This window comes from Budorcas taxicolor, chromosome 7 (assembly GCF_023091745.1).
Source record: "Budorcas taxicolor isolate Tak-1 chromosome 7, Takin1.1, whole genome shotgun sequence".
Lineage (NCBI taxonomy): Eukaryota > Metazoa > Chordata > Mammalia > Artiodactyla > Bovidae > Budorcas > Budorcas taxicolor.
Genome location: NC_068916.1, coordinates 34,615,398 through 34,633,760, shown reverse-complemented (window position 1 = coordinate 34,633,760; position 18,363 = coordinate 34,615,398). Strand labels below are relative to the sequence as shown.

The 18,363-nt window shown below is 34.5% G+C and overlaps 1 protein-coding gene across 1 annotated transcript in view; it reads left to right on the top strand.

Annotated features, from left to right (window-relative positions):
* DMXL1 (Dmx like 1) overlaps positions 1 to 18,363 on the top strand; it is a 130,808-nt gene that overhangs the window by 59,577 nt on the left and 52,868 nt on the right. Inside the window, exons 22-30 of the mRNA XM_052643975.1 lie at positions 335 to 500; positions 1,533 to 1,794; positions 2,923 to 4,016; positions 4,470 to 4,661; positions 8,335 to 8,411; positions 9,688 to 9,815; positions 10,317 to 10,565; positions 10,902 to 11,015; positions 15,632 to 15,810. Of these exons, the coding sequence (XP_052499935.1) occupies positions 335 to 500; positions 1,533 to 1,794; positions 2,923 to 4,016; positions 4,470 to 4,661; positions 8,335 to 8,411; positions 9,688 to 9,815; positions 10,317 to 10,565; positions 10,902 to 11,015; positions 15,632 to 15,810 (2,461 nt within the window). The remainder of the gene's footprint in view (positions 1 to 334; positions 501 to 1,532; positions 1,795 to 2,922; positions 4,017 to 4,469; positions 4,662 to 8,334; positions 8,412 to 9,687; positions 9,816 to 10,316; positions 10,566 to 10,901; positions 11,016 to 15,631; positions 15,811 to 18,363) is intronic.

Below are 18,363 nucleotides of genomic sequence, written 5' to 3'. Positions count from 1 at the left end.
GTATGTACAGGCAATTGATTAAATGGTAAAGTAACATAGAATTTAATATAAATTATATATTTTGTATAGATTTAAAAATGATTTCTCAAACTGCTGCTAATGCAGTTTTCTTTGTAATTTAAAAGAATTTTTTTTCAGTAATCGCTGAAATTTATGTGAAAAAGTAAATGTTTACCATAAATGTTCTTTTTGCTCAGAAAAGAAACGTGTACTAATTTATGAACTGGTAATTGTTTCTTTTGAGTTTTAACTTCTAAGTGGCTAACTTCATAAAGTTGGTTCTGATGTAGAAACTTTACGTTCCAAAATTTTCTTACTTTATTTTTCTTTGTAGATCCCAAAAAGACTCCAAGATGACACAGTTTTTTGGAAACAATTTTGAGGATGAGAGATGGCGTAAAGCAGCTTTAAAGAATGCTTTTTCTTTGTTAGGAAAACAACGATTTGAACATTCAGCAGCATTTTTTCTTTTAGCTGGTTGCCTCAGAGATGCAATTGAGGTATGAGTGATTTTTAAAAAAATATATCATTGTCATCCTTTTAAGCTCTTTATGGTTTAAATTTTTTTTTTAAATTTCAACTTAAGTATAATGGAACTAACACAAGGCTTAATGCGTAAAGTAACTGGTAATACTTAAAAGTGACTTTAAAATTTTGTCATTTAGCTTGAATGATATTTATACAGAATTAAAATTAACCAGGTTGTGTTGGTTGATATAGGGAGTTGACCTGCCTTCTAAGAATATTTATGAACAGGTTAAAAAAATAAAAAACTTGTCCTATCATTTTAAACATGTGCGTGCACTGAGCTGCTTAAGTCATGTGTGAATGTATGGACTGTAGCCCACCAGGCTCCTCTGTCCATAGGATTCTCCAGGCAAGAATATTGGAGTGGGTTGCCGTGCCCTTCTCCAGGATATCTTCCCCACCCAGGGATCAAGCCTCAGTCTCCTGCATTGCAGGTGGATTCTTTACTTCTGAGCTACTGGGGAAGCCTCATCACTTTAAATACATTTGGACCTATATTTGGCTCTGTATTAGTTGATGAACCTTCGCAAATAACCTTATAGAAAGTTGTAAATATTTAAAATATAACATTTCTATCTCAAATTGTCCTTTTGCTCAGAGTTTCATACAAATGATTCAAAACAGCTTTTTTGATTTGGAAACATTAGTCTACTGAGGTGGATGGGAAAGAGTGAAAACTCAAGGATAAAATAAAATATGTCATTTAAATTGATGTTATTAAGAATTATTCAGTATTTTTCTGTTAGACTAAGTCTTTTTGCAAATGTATACTTAGTACTACCTAAACCACTACCACCACCACTTAGTACTACCAGTTAAATTAACATAAGTGTTGTCAAGTGGATTTGCTGAAGTAAGGAGCATGTTTTACTTATTATCCTTGTTTACTAATTTCAGATATTATTAAAGCTTATGTTCATGTAGTTATTAATGAGTCAGTTTGAGTCTTTTACCTTAAAACAAAAGATACCCTTATTTATAAACAATATTTCTTCTTTTTGAAGGTATGTCTTGAGAAACTGAATGACATTCAGTTGGCTCTTGTAATAGCAAGACTTTATGAGTCTGAATTTGATACATCTGCAACATATAAATCTGTTTTACGTAAAAAAATTTTGGGAATTGATTCTCCTGTCAGTGAACTCAACTTGTTGAATATAAATATGCATTACGATCCTTTCCTTCGAAGTATGGCATATTGGATTTTAGAAGATTATAGTAGTGCTCTGGAAACATTAATAAAGCAACCTATCACAAAGGATGATGGTAAGCTACACTTCTAAGATCTTACTTATTAAGAGTTTACCAGGTTCAGAACACACTGTTGGAGGCTAAGGATAATGCAAAGCAAATTGAAGACAAATGGTCCAAGACTTTATGGTTTAGTTGGGGACACAGAGTTATGTATACAGTTTATTACGCGCCTCTTGCCCTCCCAGAAAGTTAAATCCTTTGAAAGCCAAGGGCTTTGGATTTTCTGTTTTTATGAAATCAGTGTATTGAACATAGATGTTATCAACATTGAATATAAATGTTTTGAAGAAATTAGTGATATACAGTGAAAGAAAAGTGGTTGGATTTGGACTATAATTTTAATGTTGACTAGATAGGACTGAATTGGATATGGAATCTGAAGGGAATGAAAGTCAAGTTTAACTCCTGGGTTTTTAGTTTAAGCACTGGGTAAATGATAGTGGGAGGGATAGGAGCACATCTTAGGGAGTGTTGCTTTAGATAGAAAAGGCTTCTCAGATAAAGTAACCTTTGACATCAAATCCAATTGAAATGAGTGAGTAATCAGCCAATGCAGATATCTGAATAAAGAGTGATTTTTAGGCCAAGGGCACAGTAAATAAAAAGGCCTTGAGGCATGATTATGTACATGTAAGTGGAAATATAATGTAGACCTTTGGATATAGTGTTCTAGATTCACAGGTTGGAGTTGGGACTAGAACTAGAGATGTGCAGGTTATCACATAGAGGTAGTATTTAAAGCCATGGGGCTGTAGGTGTTCAACCAGGGAATGTAGATAAAGAAGAAGTCAAGTACTGAACTCTTGGACACTCAGCATTTCAAAGCAGAGAAGGTGAGGAAGATCTAGCAAAGCAGACTGAGAAGTTGTATACAGGAAAGGAGGGGGAAAAGAACTATGTTTTAAAATACCTCAGATTGTTACTTGAAGAGATGTGAAATCAGCAAACCTTTGTTTTCCTACTGTGTTAGAACACTTTCATTACAAATGTGTTCTTGTCTATTCAATGCTATGTATTAGTGTGGTCTTCTAAATTTTTCTCATAAGACCAGGTAGATACTGGTATCATGATAGAGAAAAGGGGCCACACACACAACTCTTGAAGAATTTTTCTTGGCTCATGAAATGAATTTTCTTTCAGATCAAGTCATCATGTCAGCCTGCAATCCTGCAGTTTTTAATTTTTACAATTACCTAAGAACACATCCTCTTTTGCTGAGACGTCATTTTGGATCATCTGATGCATTTTCCACACACATGAGTTTAACGGGAAAAAGTGGACTAGCAGGAACAATTAATTTAAGTGAAAGAAGATTATTTTTTACTACTGCCAGTGCTCATTTAAAAGCTGGCTGCCCTATGCTGGCTTTGGAGGTGTTATCAAAGATGCCAAAAGTCATCAAGAAAACAAAACCTTTTTGTAGAATATCTAGCTTTTTGGATACTAGTAAAGACTGTTCTCCTTCTTCTCCATTAAAATTGGATGCAAGGGAAGATAAGTCTTCAGCGATTGATTGGTCACATTCACTAATGAATGGTTTTGGATCTTCTTCAGAGGGTTCCTCAGAGAAGCAATCAAACTCCACTCTTTCTTTTGACTGGAGCCAACCAAGTATTGTATTTCAGGATGACTCTTTAGAATTAAAATGGGACAGTGATAACGAGGAAGAAAATGAGGATGTCCCACTTTCAATGAAAGAACTAAAACCTTTAGAGGGAAAAATTGGGAGAAAAGTGGATGAAACAAGTTCTAATTACACAGAATCTCTCAGTGCATTAGATGAAAATGACATTTTAAATCCATCAGAAGATGTAATTGCAGTTCAGTTAAAATTTAGAGCTTGTTTAAAGATTCTCACAGTAGAACTTCGTACTTTATCTACTGGCTATGAGATAGATGGTGGAAAACTGCGATATCAGCTATACCACTGGCTTGAAAAAGAGGTGATAGCCCTTCAGAGAACTTGTGACTATTGTTCCGATCCTGAGGAAGTACAGTCTGCATTTGGCAAAAATGGAGATGCAATTGAACTAAATGAGGATGCTGAAGATTTGCTTCAGCAAACAAAAGTGAAACAACTGAGAGAAAATTTTCAGGAAAAAAGACAATGGCTTTTGAAATATCAGTCTCTCTTGAGGATGTTTCTTAGTTACTGCATACTTCATGGATCCCATGGTGGGGGTCTTGCATCTGTGAGAATGGAATTGATTTTGCTTTTACAAGAATCTCAGCAGGTATGTAACTTACATGATAACCAGTCAAAATAGTACTTTTATGAAAAACAGTTTTTGAGATTGCTTTTTTTAGCTTTTAAATATTTAAATTGTTGATTGTCTTAATTATGGTTACTTTAAGGAATGCTACTTTTTTGTGGCACTTCATATTGTGAATTTCTAGAGTTGTGAATGTATTGAGGTTTCAGGACAGTTTCATATCAGACCCTAAGGTCTGCTTAGTTCATATTAAATGGTCTTACATGAAGGCTTTGCGAGGTGATAATGAAAGAGTATTATTCATTATAATCGGTGGAAGGTTGACCACCTCAGGTCCCTTCTAACTCTGTAAAAGTTTCAGTTTTGCTTTTAATTTTGAATCATTCTGAAGTTTTTCAAAGAGACCCCTGACTTACTTAAGTAATGGATTATAACTATAAATAGTTGATTAACCTTTTTTCCCTTTGTTTTTAGGAAACAGCAGAACCAATATTTCCTAGCCCTCTTTCAGAACAGACCTCAGTACCTCTCCTCTTTGCTCGTACAGCCAGTGCCAAAACAGTTGTTGCCAATCCATTGTTGCACCTTAGTAATCTAACACATGATATTCTACATGCCATAATTAACTTTGATTCACCACCCCATCCTGATATCCAGAGCAATAAAGTAAGTATTTTTGGTTTCAAACATTTAATTAACCTATATACTGTCATAAAGCTAAAGGTAAGTGTTAAGGCTTTTTATAAATGAGTTAAACATCATCCTATGCTTAGTGATTGTTACGTAGCCAAGTTTGTATTGATTTTGATCAAAGAAAACTTGACTGTAGGTAAGGCTCATTTTACCTGTATTATTTACCCAAAGGGTACTTCATTTTTTAACTTTCATTTTATCTTATTTAACCATTTCATTTAGGTAAGAATAATAGTATGTATGTGTGCTTTTATGAGTAATTCTTTAGTGTACACTTAGCCAAAAAAAAAAAAAAAAGCTGGTTGTTTTTTAGAGACAGAAACAATATTGTGTTAAAGAACTAGTATGTAAGTATCTCTTTTTTTTCTTTCTCATAGTCTGTCATCTGATTCTGTCCTACCTCACAAGCTGTGATATCATTCTGTTTCCATTTTCTTGTTTAATGGTAGCCCCTCTCACAGTTTTACCCTCCTAGATAACCTAACCCTTATAAATTAATTTTGCCACTTTATATCTTGTACTGCCCAGTAGAATAAATGCCCACATTGCATATTATAGAATTAGAAATTTAATTTTCCTCAGATTATGCTAATTTTAAGCAAATTTCATTCCATAATCAACTTTAATAATAAACACATCCCTGATGTATCAGCTTCTGCTGCTTAAAAACCACCCTGAAACATTAGTATTAATAGCTAAAAATAGCTATGCTTTATTTTGCCCAGGATTCTGTGGGTTGGCTCATCAGTTCTTCTAGTCTGGGCTGGCTGGATTGATGGCTGGATACCTAATTTGTCTTTGGTCAGCAAGCATGTTGGCTGGACTCTGGATGACCTAAGATGGCCTCATTTACTTGCTGGTGGTTGGTGGGCCATCTGCAAGACTGTCAGGAGATGTTAGGATGGCCGGAGACTCTGAGATATGTCTCAGCCACCAGTAGGCATGCTTAGAGTATTAGGCTGTGTTCTCTAAAGAAATAGAATCAAAAGGGGGTGGAGGGTGTGTATATAGAAAGAGGCTTATATTAAGCAATTGACTCACTTCATTATGGAGGCTGAGAAGTCTCAAGATCTTCTGTCGGCATGCTGGAGAACCAGGAGAATAGATCATGTAGTTCCAGTCTGAGTCTAAAGGCCTGAGAGCCAGGGTAACTGACAGTCTAAGTTCCAGTCCAAATACCAGCAAGCCTGAGATGCAAGAAGAACCGTTGTTTCAATTCTTGTCTGAAAGTAGAAGGCCAGCAGTGTCCCAGCTCAATGCAGCCAAGCAGAAGTTCCCTCATACTCAGCCTTTTTGTTCTATTCAGGTACGTCAATTGATTGGGTAAGGCCCACTCACAGACTACTAATTCAAATGTTAATCTCATCCAAAATCACTCTAACAGACAAATGTAGAATAACATTTTTTTTTTTAAATTTTACTTTATTTTACTTTACAATACTGTATTGGTTTTGCCATACATCAACATGAATCCACCACGGGTGTACATGAGTTCCCAGTCTGAACCCCCCTCCCACCTCCCTCCGCATACCATCTCTCTGGGTCGTCCCAGTGCACCAGCCCCAAGCATCCTGTATCCTGCATCGAACCTAGACTGGCGATTCGTTTCTTACATGGTATTATACATGTTTAACATTTGACCTAATGTCTACACACCCCTTGGCCCAGGCAGATGGACACATAAAGTTAACCATTTCACCTGGGTTATTTCATATAGTGGTTTCAGGGGTTTAAAGAGCCAGAGTAGAGTTTGCAAGGCTTTTAGAGAACTAGGTTCAGAAATAACACATCACTTTTGCTGTGTCCTCTTGCAAAAACCAAGTCACAAGTAAGCCCAAACTCATTAAGTGGAGAGACAGACTCTGCCTTTTGGTTAGAGAAGCTAGAAAATATTATCATTTTTGCAGTGTCCCATTTGAGAAACCTATATGCAGGTCAGGAAGCAACAGTTAGAACTGGACATGGAACAACAGACTGGTTCCAAATAGGAAAAGGAGTACGTCAAGGCTATATATTGTCACCCTGCTTATTTAACTTATATGCAGAGTACATCATGAGAAACGCTGGGCTGGAAGCACAAGCTGGAATCAAGATTTCCGGGTGAAATATCAATAACTTCAGATATGCAGATGACACCACCCTTATGGCAGAAAGTGAAGAGGAGCTAAAAAGCCTCTTGATGAAAGACGAGAGTGAAAAAGTTGGCTTAGAGCTCAACATTTAGAAAACGAAGATCATGGCATCTGGTCCCATCACTTCATGGCAAATAGATGGGGAAACAGTGGAAACAGTGTCAGACTTTATTTGTTGGGGCTCCAAAATCACTGCAGATAATGGTTGCAGCCATGAAATTAAAAGACGCTTACTCCTTGGATGGAAAGTTATGACCAACCTAGATAGCATATTGAAAAGCAGAGACATTACATTGCTAACAAAGGTCCATCTAGTCAAGGCTATGGTTTTTCCTGTGGTCATGTATGGATGTGAGAGTTGGACTGTGAAGAAAGCTGAGCACCGAAGAATTGATGCTTTTGAACTGTGGTGTTGGAGAAGACTCTTGAGAGTCCCTTGGACTGCAAGGAGATCCATCCAGTCCATTCTGAAGGAGATCAGCCCTGGGTGTTCTTTGGAGGGAATGATGCTGAAGCTGAAACTCCAGTACTTTGGCCACCTCATGCGAAGAGTTGACTCATTGGAAAATACTCTGATGCTGGGAGGGATTGGGGGCAGGAGGAGAAGGGGATGACAGAGGATAAGATGGCTGGATGGCATCACTGACTTGATGGACGTGAGTCTGAGTGAACTCCGGGAGTTGGTGATGGACAGGGAGGCCTGGCGTGCTGTGATTCATGGGGTTCAAAGAGTCGGACACGACTGAGCAGTGAACTGAACTGAACTGAACTCATATGTGGTCTTTGCTGTCTTTGTTTATTTGATGCTCTCCTTGGCTTTAATTCATGTCACATGTCTATTGATAATTGAAGGAAAAATAGCAGTTAGATTTTAGTCTGCACAAGAGAGTATCATACTTGATAATTAGATCAGGAACCTGGTTTTTTGAATAGTCTACTTTCCTACCTAGGTTAAGCTTCTCCTCCATCCTCAGATCTATTTCTGTTAGTTCTCTTTGTCATGCCATGTTTAGAGCTCTGTCTTCCTTAATACAAGCATTTTCCTTCAGTTGCTGTCTTTCATACCTTTCCCTTTCTCAAAATTTTCACTCTCTTCAAATTGTTTTCTGTAGTAACTTGAATAGTTCTTAAGTGAACTGTCATTATCAGACAGGGCTTTACGTTTTGGTTGAAGAGGGAACAGGTTGAGTCTTGGAGGGCTTGCTTTTAATGAATGGCTCATTGCTCTGCTGAGTAGCTAGCATCTGTTCTCATTTGCCCTTAAAATAGAAATTAGGTAGCAGTTGTGTATTTCATAATTACTGCCAGAGGCTTCAGGTTTTATTTGTGTCTGTGTGTGTATTTGTAGTGCGATGTCTCCAGACAGAAATGAGTATTAAGGAAAAAGAGGAAATATTTATTAGGGCAGAATAGTTTTTTCATCTTTTTAAAAAATGCTAATTATATTAGGCCTTGAAAAAGGTTCGGTTTTTAAAAGTTATAAATTAATTTTGTGGGTTTTTTTTTTCCCGCAGGTATATGTAATGCATACTTTAGCAGCCTCACTTTCTGCTTGTATCTATCAGTGCCTTTGTGGTGGTCATAATTACAGGTAAATATCTTCTTGTGAAGTTTAAGAATGTTTGTAGTAACTGCTGAAGTTTGCTCTTGCTTTAGGAATATGTATACAGCATACAAGGTATGCTCTTGCTTTAGGAATATGTATACAGCAGTCCACTTTAGCTAATGCAAAAGCATATGGAGAAATGTTGAGTCATTTTTTTTTATCTTTGAAGTTTTAGCATTTGTCTTTATGGCAAATGCCTCTCAAGTTAAACTCTTTACAATTAACTTATTTAACTGCCTTTTATTGATCACTGCCTAATGCTATACATTGTGATATCACTGGAATAAGATCTCCTTCCTTAAAGTCATGCTAGTTAGAGACAAACATATAAACTTATAAATGATATGTAGTATGACATCATACTTAAATGATTTGTCCTCTATCATCGATCATGATAGACATGATAAACAGTATAAGGCTCAGGGAACACAGAGGAGGGAGTGACTGGCTTGGAACTGAGAAAAATTTTACACTCTCCTTGATGTTTATGATTTTCTTCTTTATGTCCTAAGGTTTCACTGTAATTTTTCTAGGCTTTTGAAACATATTGTTGGACATTGTGGGGTTATATCTTTCTTTGCAGTTCTCTTATTCTATTTCTTCAAGTATTTTATCTTCTCTCTTCTCTTTCCTTTTATGAGACAGATATTAGAACTTGTGGATCTCTTTTTTCTTTTAGGTTTCCTCTTAAATGATCTATTTATTTCTTTTATTTTTGCTTCATTTCATAAGAAATCCTAGCTTCATTTTCCAGACACTAATTCATTCTTCCATGTTTTTCATTAAACTTCTGCTACTGGTGCGTATACCTGATATAGCCTACCCTGACGTAGGGTAGACTAGCCATTAAATATCAAATTGAACCTAAACTGACTTTGTTTTCAACTTTGTTATTGATCTATATAAATTATATACCTTTGTGATATATAAGCTTCCTATTTGTGGTCAATAATAGTTTTCTCATTTGTATGTATTTTATGACTTTCAGTAAGTATATTTAAAAACTATCATATCTGTTTTAATTTAGAAAATTTAAAGGACACTTTGTTTTATTATAGTACTAGAGTATGCAGTATAGTACTTAGATGTAAAGCAGTATAACTAATACTCAAAAGCTTGTATTTAAATTACTCTAAATGTTAGATCTCAAACATAGAAATATTAAATGTGAAATTCATTTTAGGTCATTCTTTGTTATTATTGTTTCATTGCAATTGGAGGCCACTATAGATAGTTATTATTTAAATTTTTTTTCTCTCAGTTCATTTCAAACAAATCAGTTTACTGGAATGGTGTATCAGACAGTACTGCTTCCCCATCGACATTCCTTAAAAACAGGAAGCTTAGATGAAGCCATAACTCCCAATACATCACCAGCTCAATGGCCAGGTATAAAAAGTTATATATATACATGTATATATATATATATGCACACAAGTTTTTTCTTAGCTTTATTGAACTTAATCAGATGAGGAAAAAGTAGGTCTGGTTTGGTTTTGCTGTGTGATAATCATTGTTAAGTATTGTTAGAATTGATTCCAATTCATTATTCATCATTTACTACAAATTATCCAGTTATATAACATTAGTTTTTCCTTTATCATAGTACTAAAATAACTCAAATGTTTTGTCATATCATGTTTTATACTTTTGCTTTTGTTGTAATAGAAAAACATTGTTATTTCCAATGTCTGTGTAAATTGAACAGATAGCTCAACACTTACGCATTAACTGCAGTAACCTCTAGTGGTCTATGAAACTGTGGAAGAAAATATTTTTATCCTGATGCTATAACAGTTTTTCAAAAATTAGGAATTGTAGCTCATTTTTTATTTATTAAATTTATTGTCAGTGGTAGCTAATGGTAGCTATATTTGTTATTTCTCCTAGGAATAACTTCTCTAGTTCAACTTTTGAATTCTTCTGGGGAGGAAGCCCAGTCAGGACTTACGATCTTGCTTTGTGAGATTCTCACAGCAGTGTATCTTAGTCTGTTCATCCATGGCTTGGCAACACATTCTAGTAACGAGTTATTTCGGATTGTGGCCCACCCTCTAAATGAAAAAATGTGGTCTGCTGTATTTGGTGGAGGTGCACGTGTTCCCAGCAAAGAACAAGCACACTCAAAAGCTTTACCTGGTTAGTTTTTAATCTGTTTTACTTTATTTTTGAAGGCTACCACTTTATTTATCTGAATGATAACTTTGTTAAATGTAATTACATTTTAATTTATTCACAGGAAAGTATGTTACAGACCATTTTCTTAGAGCATGAATAAATAGTTTTATGGAAAACATACAGTATGAAGTTTCTGGTGTCATTATTAAACTTTAAGATACTGGTACACCAGTGATTAGAACGATCTAATGTAATTTAAAATCTTTTACTATTGAAATTTTCATTTGTTTTGAAAAATACTGTAACATTGGTTTTTGTTCTATCCCAAATACAGATTCTCTCTTCTTTTTTTGGCAGGAAGGTACTTTGCTATGCCTAGCCCCCACCAGGTAGTGGTATTCTCCATGGAGTGTGTGGGCTTTTCCAAAGCTCTTTCAACCATCAGTTCTCATAGCCCTCCCAGTCTTGCAGGCAAGATACTAGCTTTAGAAATAGGCTTTTACAGTTCAGCTTGCTTTGTGTTGTTTTGGAAGGGTTGGGATACAGTGGGCCGATTTTATTTTGTTTGGCACTTAGAAAATTGAAAATTTTCCATTAATCAAGTCATATTTTTGATTTAAAACAATGATTAGCATTTTAGAAAACCATCCCTGCTTCTTTTATTCTGCTCTAGTTCTTCATTTCGATGTTTTCTATTCCTTATACTTTAATGTATTTTTAAATGGGTAAAAATAAAGAAATGTCAGTGCTAATCGTGGTAAATCAGACTATGGCTTGAAGTGACTGGAAAAACATTTCAAATAAGGCTGCTTTATGTTTGCGTATCATGATTCTGGCCATTAGAGATTTTGGATTTCTAAGTGTTCATAATACCATGTAAAGTAAATATTTTAAACAATTCTATTATCTTTTCTAAACTTGGTGGTGTTAAAACTATATATATTTATTTAAAGATTGAAAGCTTTTTGACCTGAAAAAAATCATGATGTTTTCTTTTTGTGATTTATTAGCCCATATGTGATAATTTTGGCTTTCCAATTTTAAATGATACTTTAATTTCTATAATGTTTCCTTTGAAATTTTTAAAGAGTAATTTCCAGTGCTTAATTTTTTATATGGATGAAAATAGAAAAGACTAACATGAAATTCACATTGGAATATATACTTGACTTCAGATATTTAAATTCATTTAAAGAACTTTCAAAGTCTAAGAGGGAGTACAGTTTATAGGCTTACTGAAAGTGAAAACTGTGATCTTGTTAATGTAAAATGTTATAAAGGGTATAAATTCTTGAAATAGAATGTCCACACACTTATGAAAAATTAAAAATACATTCTTACTAACCAGTCAGCAAGTCTCAGTTTTAACAATTCTAGAACATTTCTGAGCACAGATACATAAACAGCTTTACTTGAAGTCCAGGTTGTTCTTTGTTTAACCACTCAGATTTAGCTGTTTTTAGTTGCAAATACCATGTAATAAACTCTTATCTCACCACTTATCAAATCCTAAATAATCAAAGTGAAAAAAATTCTCTGTATCTGTATATTTAACCTCTTGGATTGGGACATGGTGTCCAAATAATACAGGATACTTAAAACATGGTTTACTCAGTGGTGAGGCTGGGTATAGCCGCATATAAATTTTGTGTTGCTCATCTGTCGATAAGAACCCAGAAACTATTCTGAATACAATCCATCATGGATGTAACTGAAAGAGCATTTACAGAAAACATGCATGATATGATTAATCAGTGTGCTAACTAGAAGAAAAAGAGTACACTCATTTAATGATGAAGCCAAGGCATGCTGTTTCTAAAGCTGATTTAGTTTGTAAAGGAGCTAGTAGAAAAAAATAGAAAAACAGAAAAAAGGGAAGAAGTGAAGATAGTAAATAGCAAAGGCAGTAGTAGTAATTAGAAGTAGCAGTCCCTGTGAGGCAGATAAACTGACAGTTGGAGAGACAAAATCTGAGAACAGAAAATTGGCAAAGGGACAAGCGGCAGTGACTTTCAGTGTAAGGCAAAGTTCTGAAATCTCCGTTTTTGTAGGCATTATTATGTTCTGAAAGCACACCAACTAAAGCAACACAGCAGCTTGATAAATTTTCAGTTGTAAGTAAGTAGCCTTCCGTGTTTCAGTTACTATTAAATGTAGTCATGATGTCCCAGGAGTGTAGTTGCATTAGATAATATTCAGTATACATTGTTGACCAAGGAAATAAAAAGATGTGTTAAAAAAGTTGATCTGAATTCAGTGAAAAATAATGTATATATTTATTTTTTTAGTGTTTAAGTATAGCAAAATGAAAACGGATAAGTCTAGAACATTTCATTTTCCTGACAACCTATTCAGCTATTCAATATCAATGTATTGTATATTGAAGATGAAATACTTTCCTTATAACTCCTGAAAATCTTTTTAAAAGTTTTTTCATCACTTAGTACTGTGAAGTTTTTAAAAGTCACTGTTTTCCTTGTTCTGGTATAAATTCTGATTGTAGAATACTTTATAAAAATGGTCTTATGAACTAAATTATTTTTCTCTCTACAAGTCTATTATATAGTTAATGTACTGTTAATGATATAAAATTTAAATATGACTTAAGCTTTGTAATATGAGAAAATGGTAGATGATTTTTATTAGACTAGCTTGGCAGGTTGGAATTCTTAACAAAAATGTTATTGTACATAAATCAGTATTTTTCATCAAACTTAATTTACTTTGTGATTTCCACATATGTTAATATGGGATTTGCTTTTCTCCAATTAATTAAAACTAGTCTGAGTGTAAGTTCGTGGAATTATTTTGTTATTATGGTAAACTTTTAAAGTAGATAGTTGAGCAGTAGCAATTTTTGAAAAGTTACTTTTTTTTCTGTTAACAGTTAGAAATCCATACTTTTGCTTTTTATTGCATTTATAAAGCAAAGCAAAATATTTTAAGAATCTTTTGTTATGTTTCATAATACTTGCAGATGAAAGAATTATCATTAATTCCCATGCATAACTTAGTTTTTGTTAACCCACTTTCTAGCTTCTTGATGCCCCTTGTAATTCACAAGGTCTCTTATATCCAAATTTCTTTTCATTTCTCCCTAATGCTGATTTTTCTTTTATTACTATTAAAGTAGCCATTTACTACCTTAATAATGGAACAGTACAGTCAGTTTGTATCCACAGAGTGGCATGCACATGGCTTGATATTTTATTATTAGCTTTTTTCAAAAACAAATGGTGAAGCACCCAACAGCGGTATATATAGTCTCTATTGCAGTGCCCCTGAGCTTGAAGACTACTTGAATCCAACATGATTTAAGCCATAAAATTGTCTTAGGTCTTGCTGCAGTTTGAGGGAAAAGTGGGTGCATCTACTCTAATGACAAGCTTCAAGTCATTTCTTGTTTCCTAGGAGATACCACTAAGTCTTTTTACTTGTAGCATTTCATTCAGTACTGTGAACCTGTTTGCCATTTCCCCCCGTTCTCCTTGTTCATCAGAAGTGTTTGATAAGTTTTTTCCTTCTGAAGTTGAATCTGTAATTATAAACATTTCCCCATAATGTGGTTAATTTCATTTTCATGTCATGTGCCTGGGTTCACACACTATACTTTGAAATGTTTTTCTCCCTTTTAAAAAACTGAAAACAAAACAAAACTTTGCTTTAAAAACTCTACTTATTTTTATGACATAGCAAACTTGGTAAAACTATGAATTTAGCCTCGGTTTTATTTTTCCCTAAACATCTATGTTCACATCATATGCCTTCTTATAATCTAAAAACAAAATAAGCAGAATAGTAATATTGGAGTCAAATGACATTTACCTTGGAACACAGCATTAATTTTTGACAGATTAAAAATACCTTGAAATTCTAAATTTTTTACTCAGAATTTGGTAAAACCATTAAGTTTTAGAATGTATATAAATGTATGCAACAGATATATTAGAAACATGTTTGTTGATTATCAGTTTATAAGATCAGAGAAAAAAATTACACATTGATATGATGGTTCTTTTTAAAGTCATTTGAAAGATTATGTAATAATCATACCACTTTTTAGCAGTCTCTTAGTATACTAATTTTATGTGTGTTATTTTATTTTTTTCTGAAACAACTAAATTATTCTATTAGAGTCAGCTTGGCTGTAACGATATAATGCATGAGCATGCTATTTATGCAAGCTGAGTAGCTTCAAGTAATAAAGCAAAATTGTATTACAGCACAAATACTTGTATTCCTTGGAAGGTGAGTAACTTCTGGCTGAAATCGTTGAAAAAGAGTATTAGTTTGCCTTAATATGAAGTTGTTTACCTATCTATTGGATCATGCCTATGTCCAGGAGATAGGCATTTTCTACTGGTGATTTGCGTCTTGTGACTTAGTCTTGATTAAAGATTTGTATAACTTGTTTTTCTTTGCTTATGCCCTTAATATTCTAAGGTAAAATAATAAGGGAATATTGACTCTAAAGTGTTCAGAAGTTAAAACAATAAAAACTGCATTTTCTTCCTCTTCTTTGTATTCCATTGACTAGAAAATTCTATCTCTAATCATTTCTAAAAGTCTGAATCAGTTTAGTAAGTAGTGGTGGTGTTTGAACTTTTTAATATTTTCAATGAAAAATTAGTAGTAGTTTTTTAGGGGATAAAAGGCCAAGTGATTGCTGAAGAATCTTAAAATCATTGTCTTTAATTAATATTGACATCTCATGATACTGTTTTCCCTGCCCCAACCCATGAAATTCTTAAAAAAGAAAAAAAAAGATGCAGATACTTTTCTGTCATAGTCTTAGCTAAATTATGGACTCACTTATAGGAAGATATTACATCCTCTTCTGTATACAATTTACATCTACAATAAATAAATGGACATTCAGAGAGTAAGGGTCAAGATGAGATAGAAACAAAGATGGCTATACAAGATGATTTTTGTCTCACTTCCTCCAGTTACCTTACTATCATAGTAATCTCAGTTTTGTGTATGTACTTATTTGTAGTTAACCTTAAGTCTTATGTAAAAATAGATGAAATCAGTACAATGAAAATTGTGCTTATTTTAGTAATACTTTGTTTTGTTCTTATTAGTTTCTTCACTAGTGGAAGAAGGAGAGAAACACAACAAACGTTTCAGGCCATCAAAAATGTCTTGCAGAGAATCTGCCTCAGTGACCTCTTCCTCACCACCAATAAGCCAGGAGACACTGATAGTTAAAGAGAAGTTCATTCCACCAGAGCTCAGTATCTGGGACTATTTCATTGCCAAGGTAATACAAGTGTTATCCAAATGATCATTTGTTATGAAAATGTTTAAGTGTAATTGTTGGTGTTTCCAAATATTTTCCCACACAGGTGTAGAAAATACTCATTTTATCAGGATAAATTATCACAGAATATATCCTAAAATATTTTGGGCATATTTCAACTATTTTTTAAGACAATTCTTGTATAAATTAAGATTTTTACATTTTAAACAATGCAACATTCTTAGGAAGATGAAAAGATAAATTGGCTGCCACATTAATGCTAATGTGTGTGTGTATGTTAGTTGCTCAGGCTTGTCTGACTCTTTTGCAACCCCATAGACTGTAGCCAACTAGGTTCCTCTGTCCATGGGACTCTCCAAGTAAGAATACTGGAGTGGTTTACCTTTCCCTTCTCCAAATGGTAATGTACTTGGTAGTGATTAAGGAATCAAGACTGCCAGAAGTCAAAGTGCCATCCAAACTCTAACTCCTTTTCTGTACTGTAGTCCTACATTGTCCTGATGTACTCAGATTCCAGTTTTTAGTTAAATAACATCAATCCCTCAACAATATTGTTCAAGTTTAAAGTTACCACAGTTTATTCAATATGAGTAATTGCATAAAGTACAGACTTTCCTGCTAGCTCTTAGTCCACAAATCACTATATAAACAATAGATGCAACTCTTGATCAGTGACCAATCACAACAGTTCTTGCAAAGTCTGTTAGTGATTGGTCATTTAGTACCTTTTATTCAGTATTCATTTCATACACAGAAAAGCATGTAGTTAGTTGTCTTGCCTCCCTACCTCCCATAATAAATGCAAGTGACGTTTTCAAAACTGGCTAATCAGAACAGGAAATTAGCTGACAAAGTCAAGTGCAACTGGAAATGAAAAGTGAGTACTGGAAATAAAATTCAAATCAAATATAAATAAAGTTTTAGAAAAAATAGCTAACTCTTGGATTTAACATTGCTGTCATTTGAGAGACTTTAGATATGCACCCAAGGAAAATTAGTGAGGACCAGCTTATCAACATAAATGAGGAAAGTTTGACAAAGGATGGAGATGACCTAGAGATACTGAAATTGGAAGAAAGAAACCAAAAAACTTTCACATTAAAAGAACTCTGGGTAATATTTCACAACATAGAAAGTACAATAAAAAGTTGGATATTGATACAAAGTTAGAAAGGAATTGACAATTTGCTAACAATTAGAAAAGATACTTGCTTTGTATTCTGGGTTTTATAAAATTAGAAGGCCAGCACTATTGAAAGTTTTCTTGATAAATTTTTTACAAAGAAATAAAACACTTTATAAATTCTCATTGATTCTAATTTGCAGTTCGGTTCAGTTGTTCAGTCGTGTCCAACTCTTTGCGACCCCATGAACCACAGCACACCAGGCCTCCCTGTCCATCACCAACTCCCGGAGTTTACCCAAACTCATGTCCTTCGAGTCAGTGATGCCATCCAGGCATCTCATCCTCTGTCATCCCCTTCCCTCCTGCCCCCAATCCCTCCCAGCATCAGGGTCTTTTCCAATGAGTGAACTCTTCACATGAGGTGGCCAGAGTATTGGAGTTTCAGCTTCAGCATCAGTCCTTCCAAAGAGCACGCAGGACTGATCTTGTTTAGGATGGACTGGTTGGACCTCCTTGCAGTCCAAGGGACTCTCAAGAGTCTTCTCCAGCACCACAGTCCAAAAGCATCAGTTCTTCAGCACTCATCTTTCTTCACAGTCCAACTCACATCCATACATGACCACTGGAAAAACCAGTATACTAAATATTATTTTTACTGTTTTCTTTTTCCTATACACTTATAGTTGACTGTAAGGGTTTTTTAGTGTTTTGATGAATTTGTTAATAGTCACAGAACACTTGTAGTTTTTTCATTGATTGTTAAGATTTGCTTTGCATGGTTTCAACTTGCATCTGTAGTTTTACATTCTTGTCCTACCATGCCTAGCAAGAGCTTCTAGTATATATCCTCTTCTTCTTCTGTGGACAGCCAAATTCTTCACATTCTGAACTTCTAGATTTTTTCCTTACTACCTTGCATTAATTGACTCCTCACTATTTCCTAATGACACCAATCCCTGAGTCCTGTTAGGCAGTAGATTTTGTTTTTCTCATATCCAGCATGCTTCAGGATAAAGAAGTGCATTTATATCACCTTGTTTCACATTGCCTTTTGCAGTCATTGATTCATTCAGCAAATGTTTATTATATGCTTTATTTATATTGGAGTATATTTCATCTTCATTTTTGAAGCATAGTTCCTTTTGCTGGCTATATGATTCTTGATTATCAAGGCCTTCTTTAGTTGTCTTGTTTCTGGATTTGGTTAAATTTCTGGCTGGTCTGCCTTTGTTCCACTGTGTAACGCAGGCTAGTTGAGATGTGAAAGTATTAGTCCACTCAGTCCCATCCAACTCTTTGTAACCCCATGGACTATAACCCAGCAGGCTCCTCTATCCACGGAATTCTGCAGACGAGAATAACAGATGCAACTGGGGTGGGTTGCCATTCTCTTCTCCAGGGGATCTTCCCCACCCAGGGATCAAACC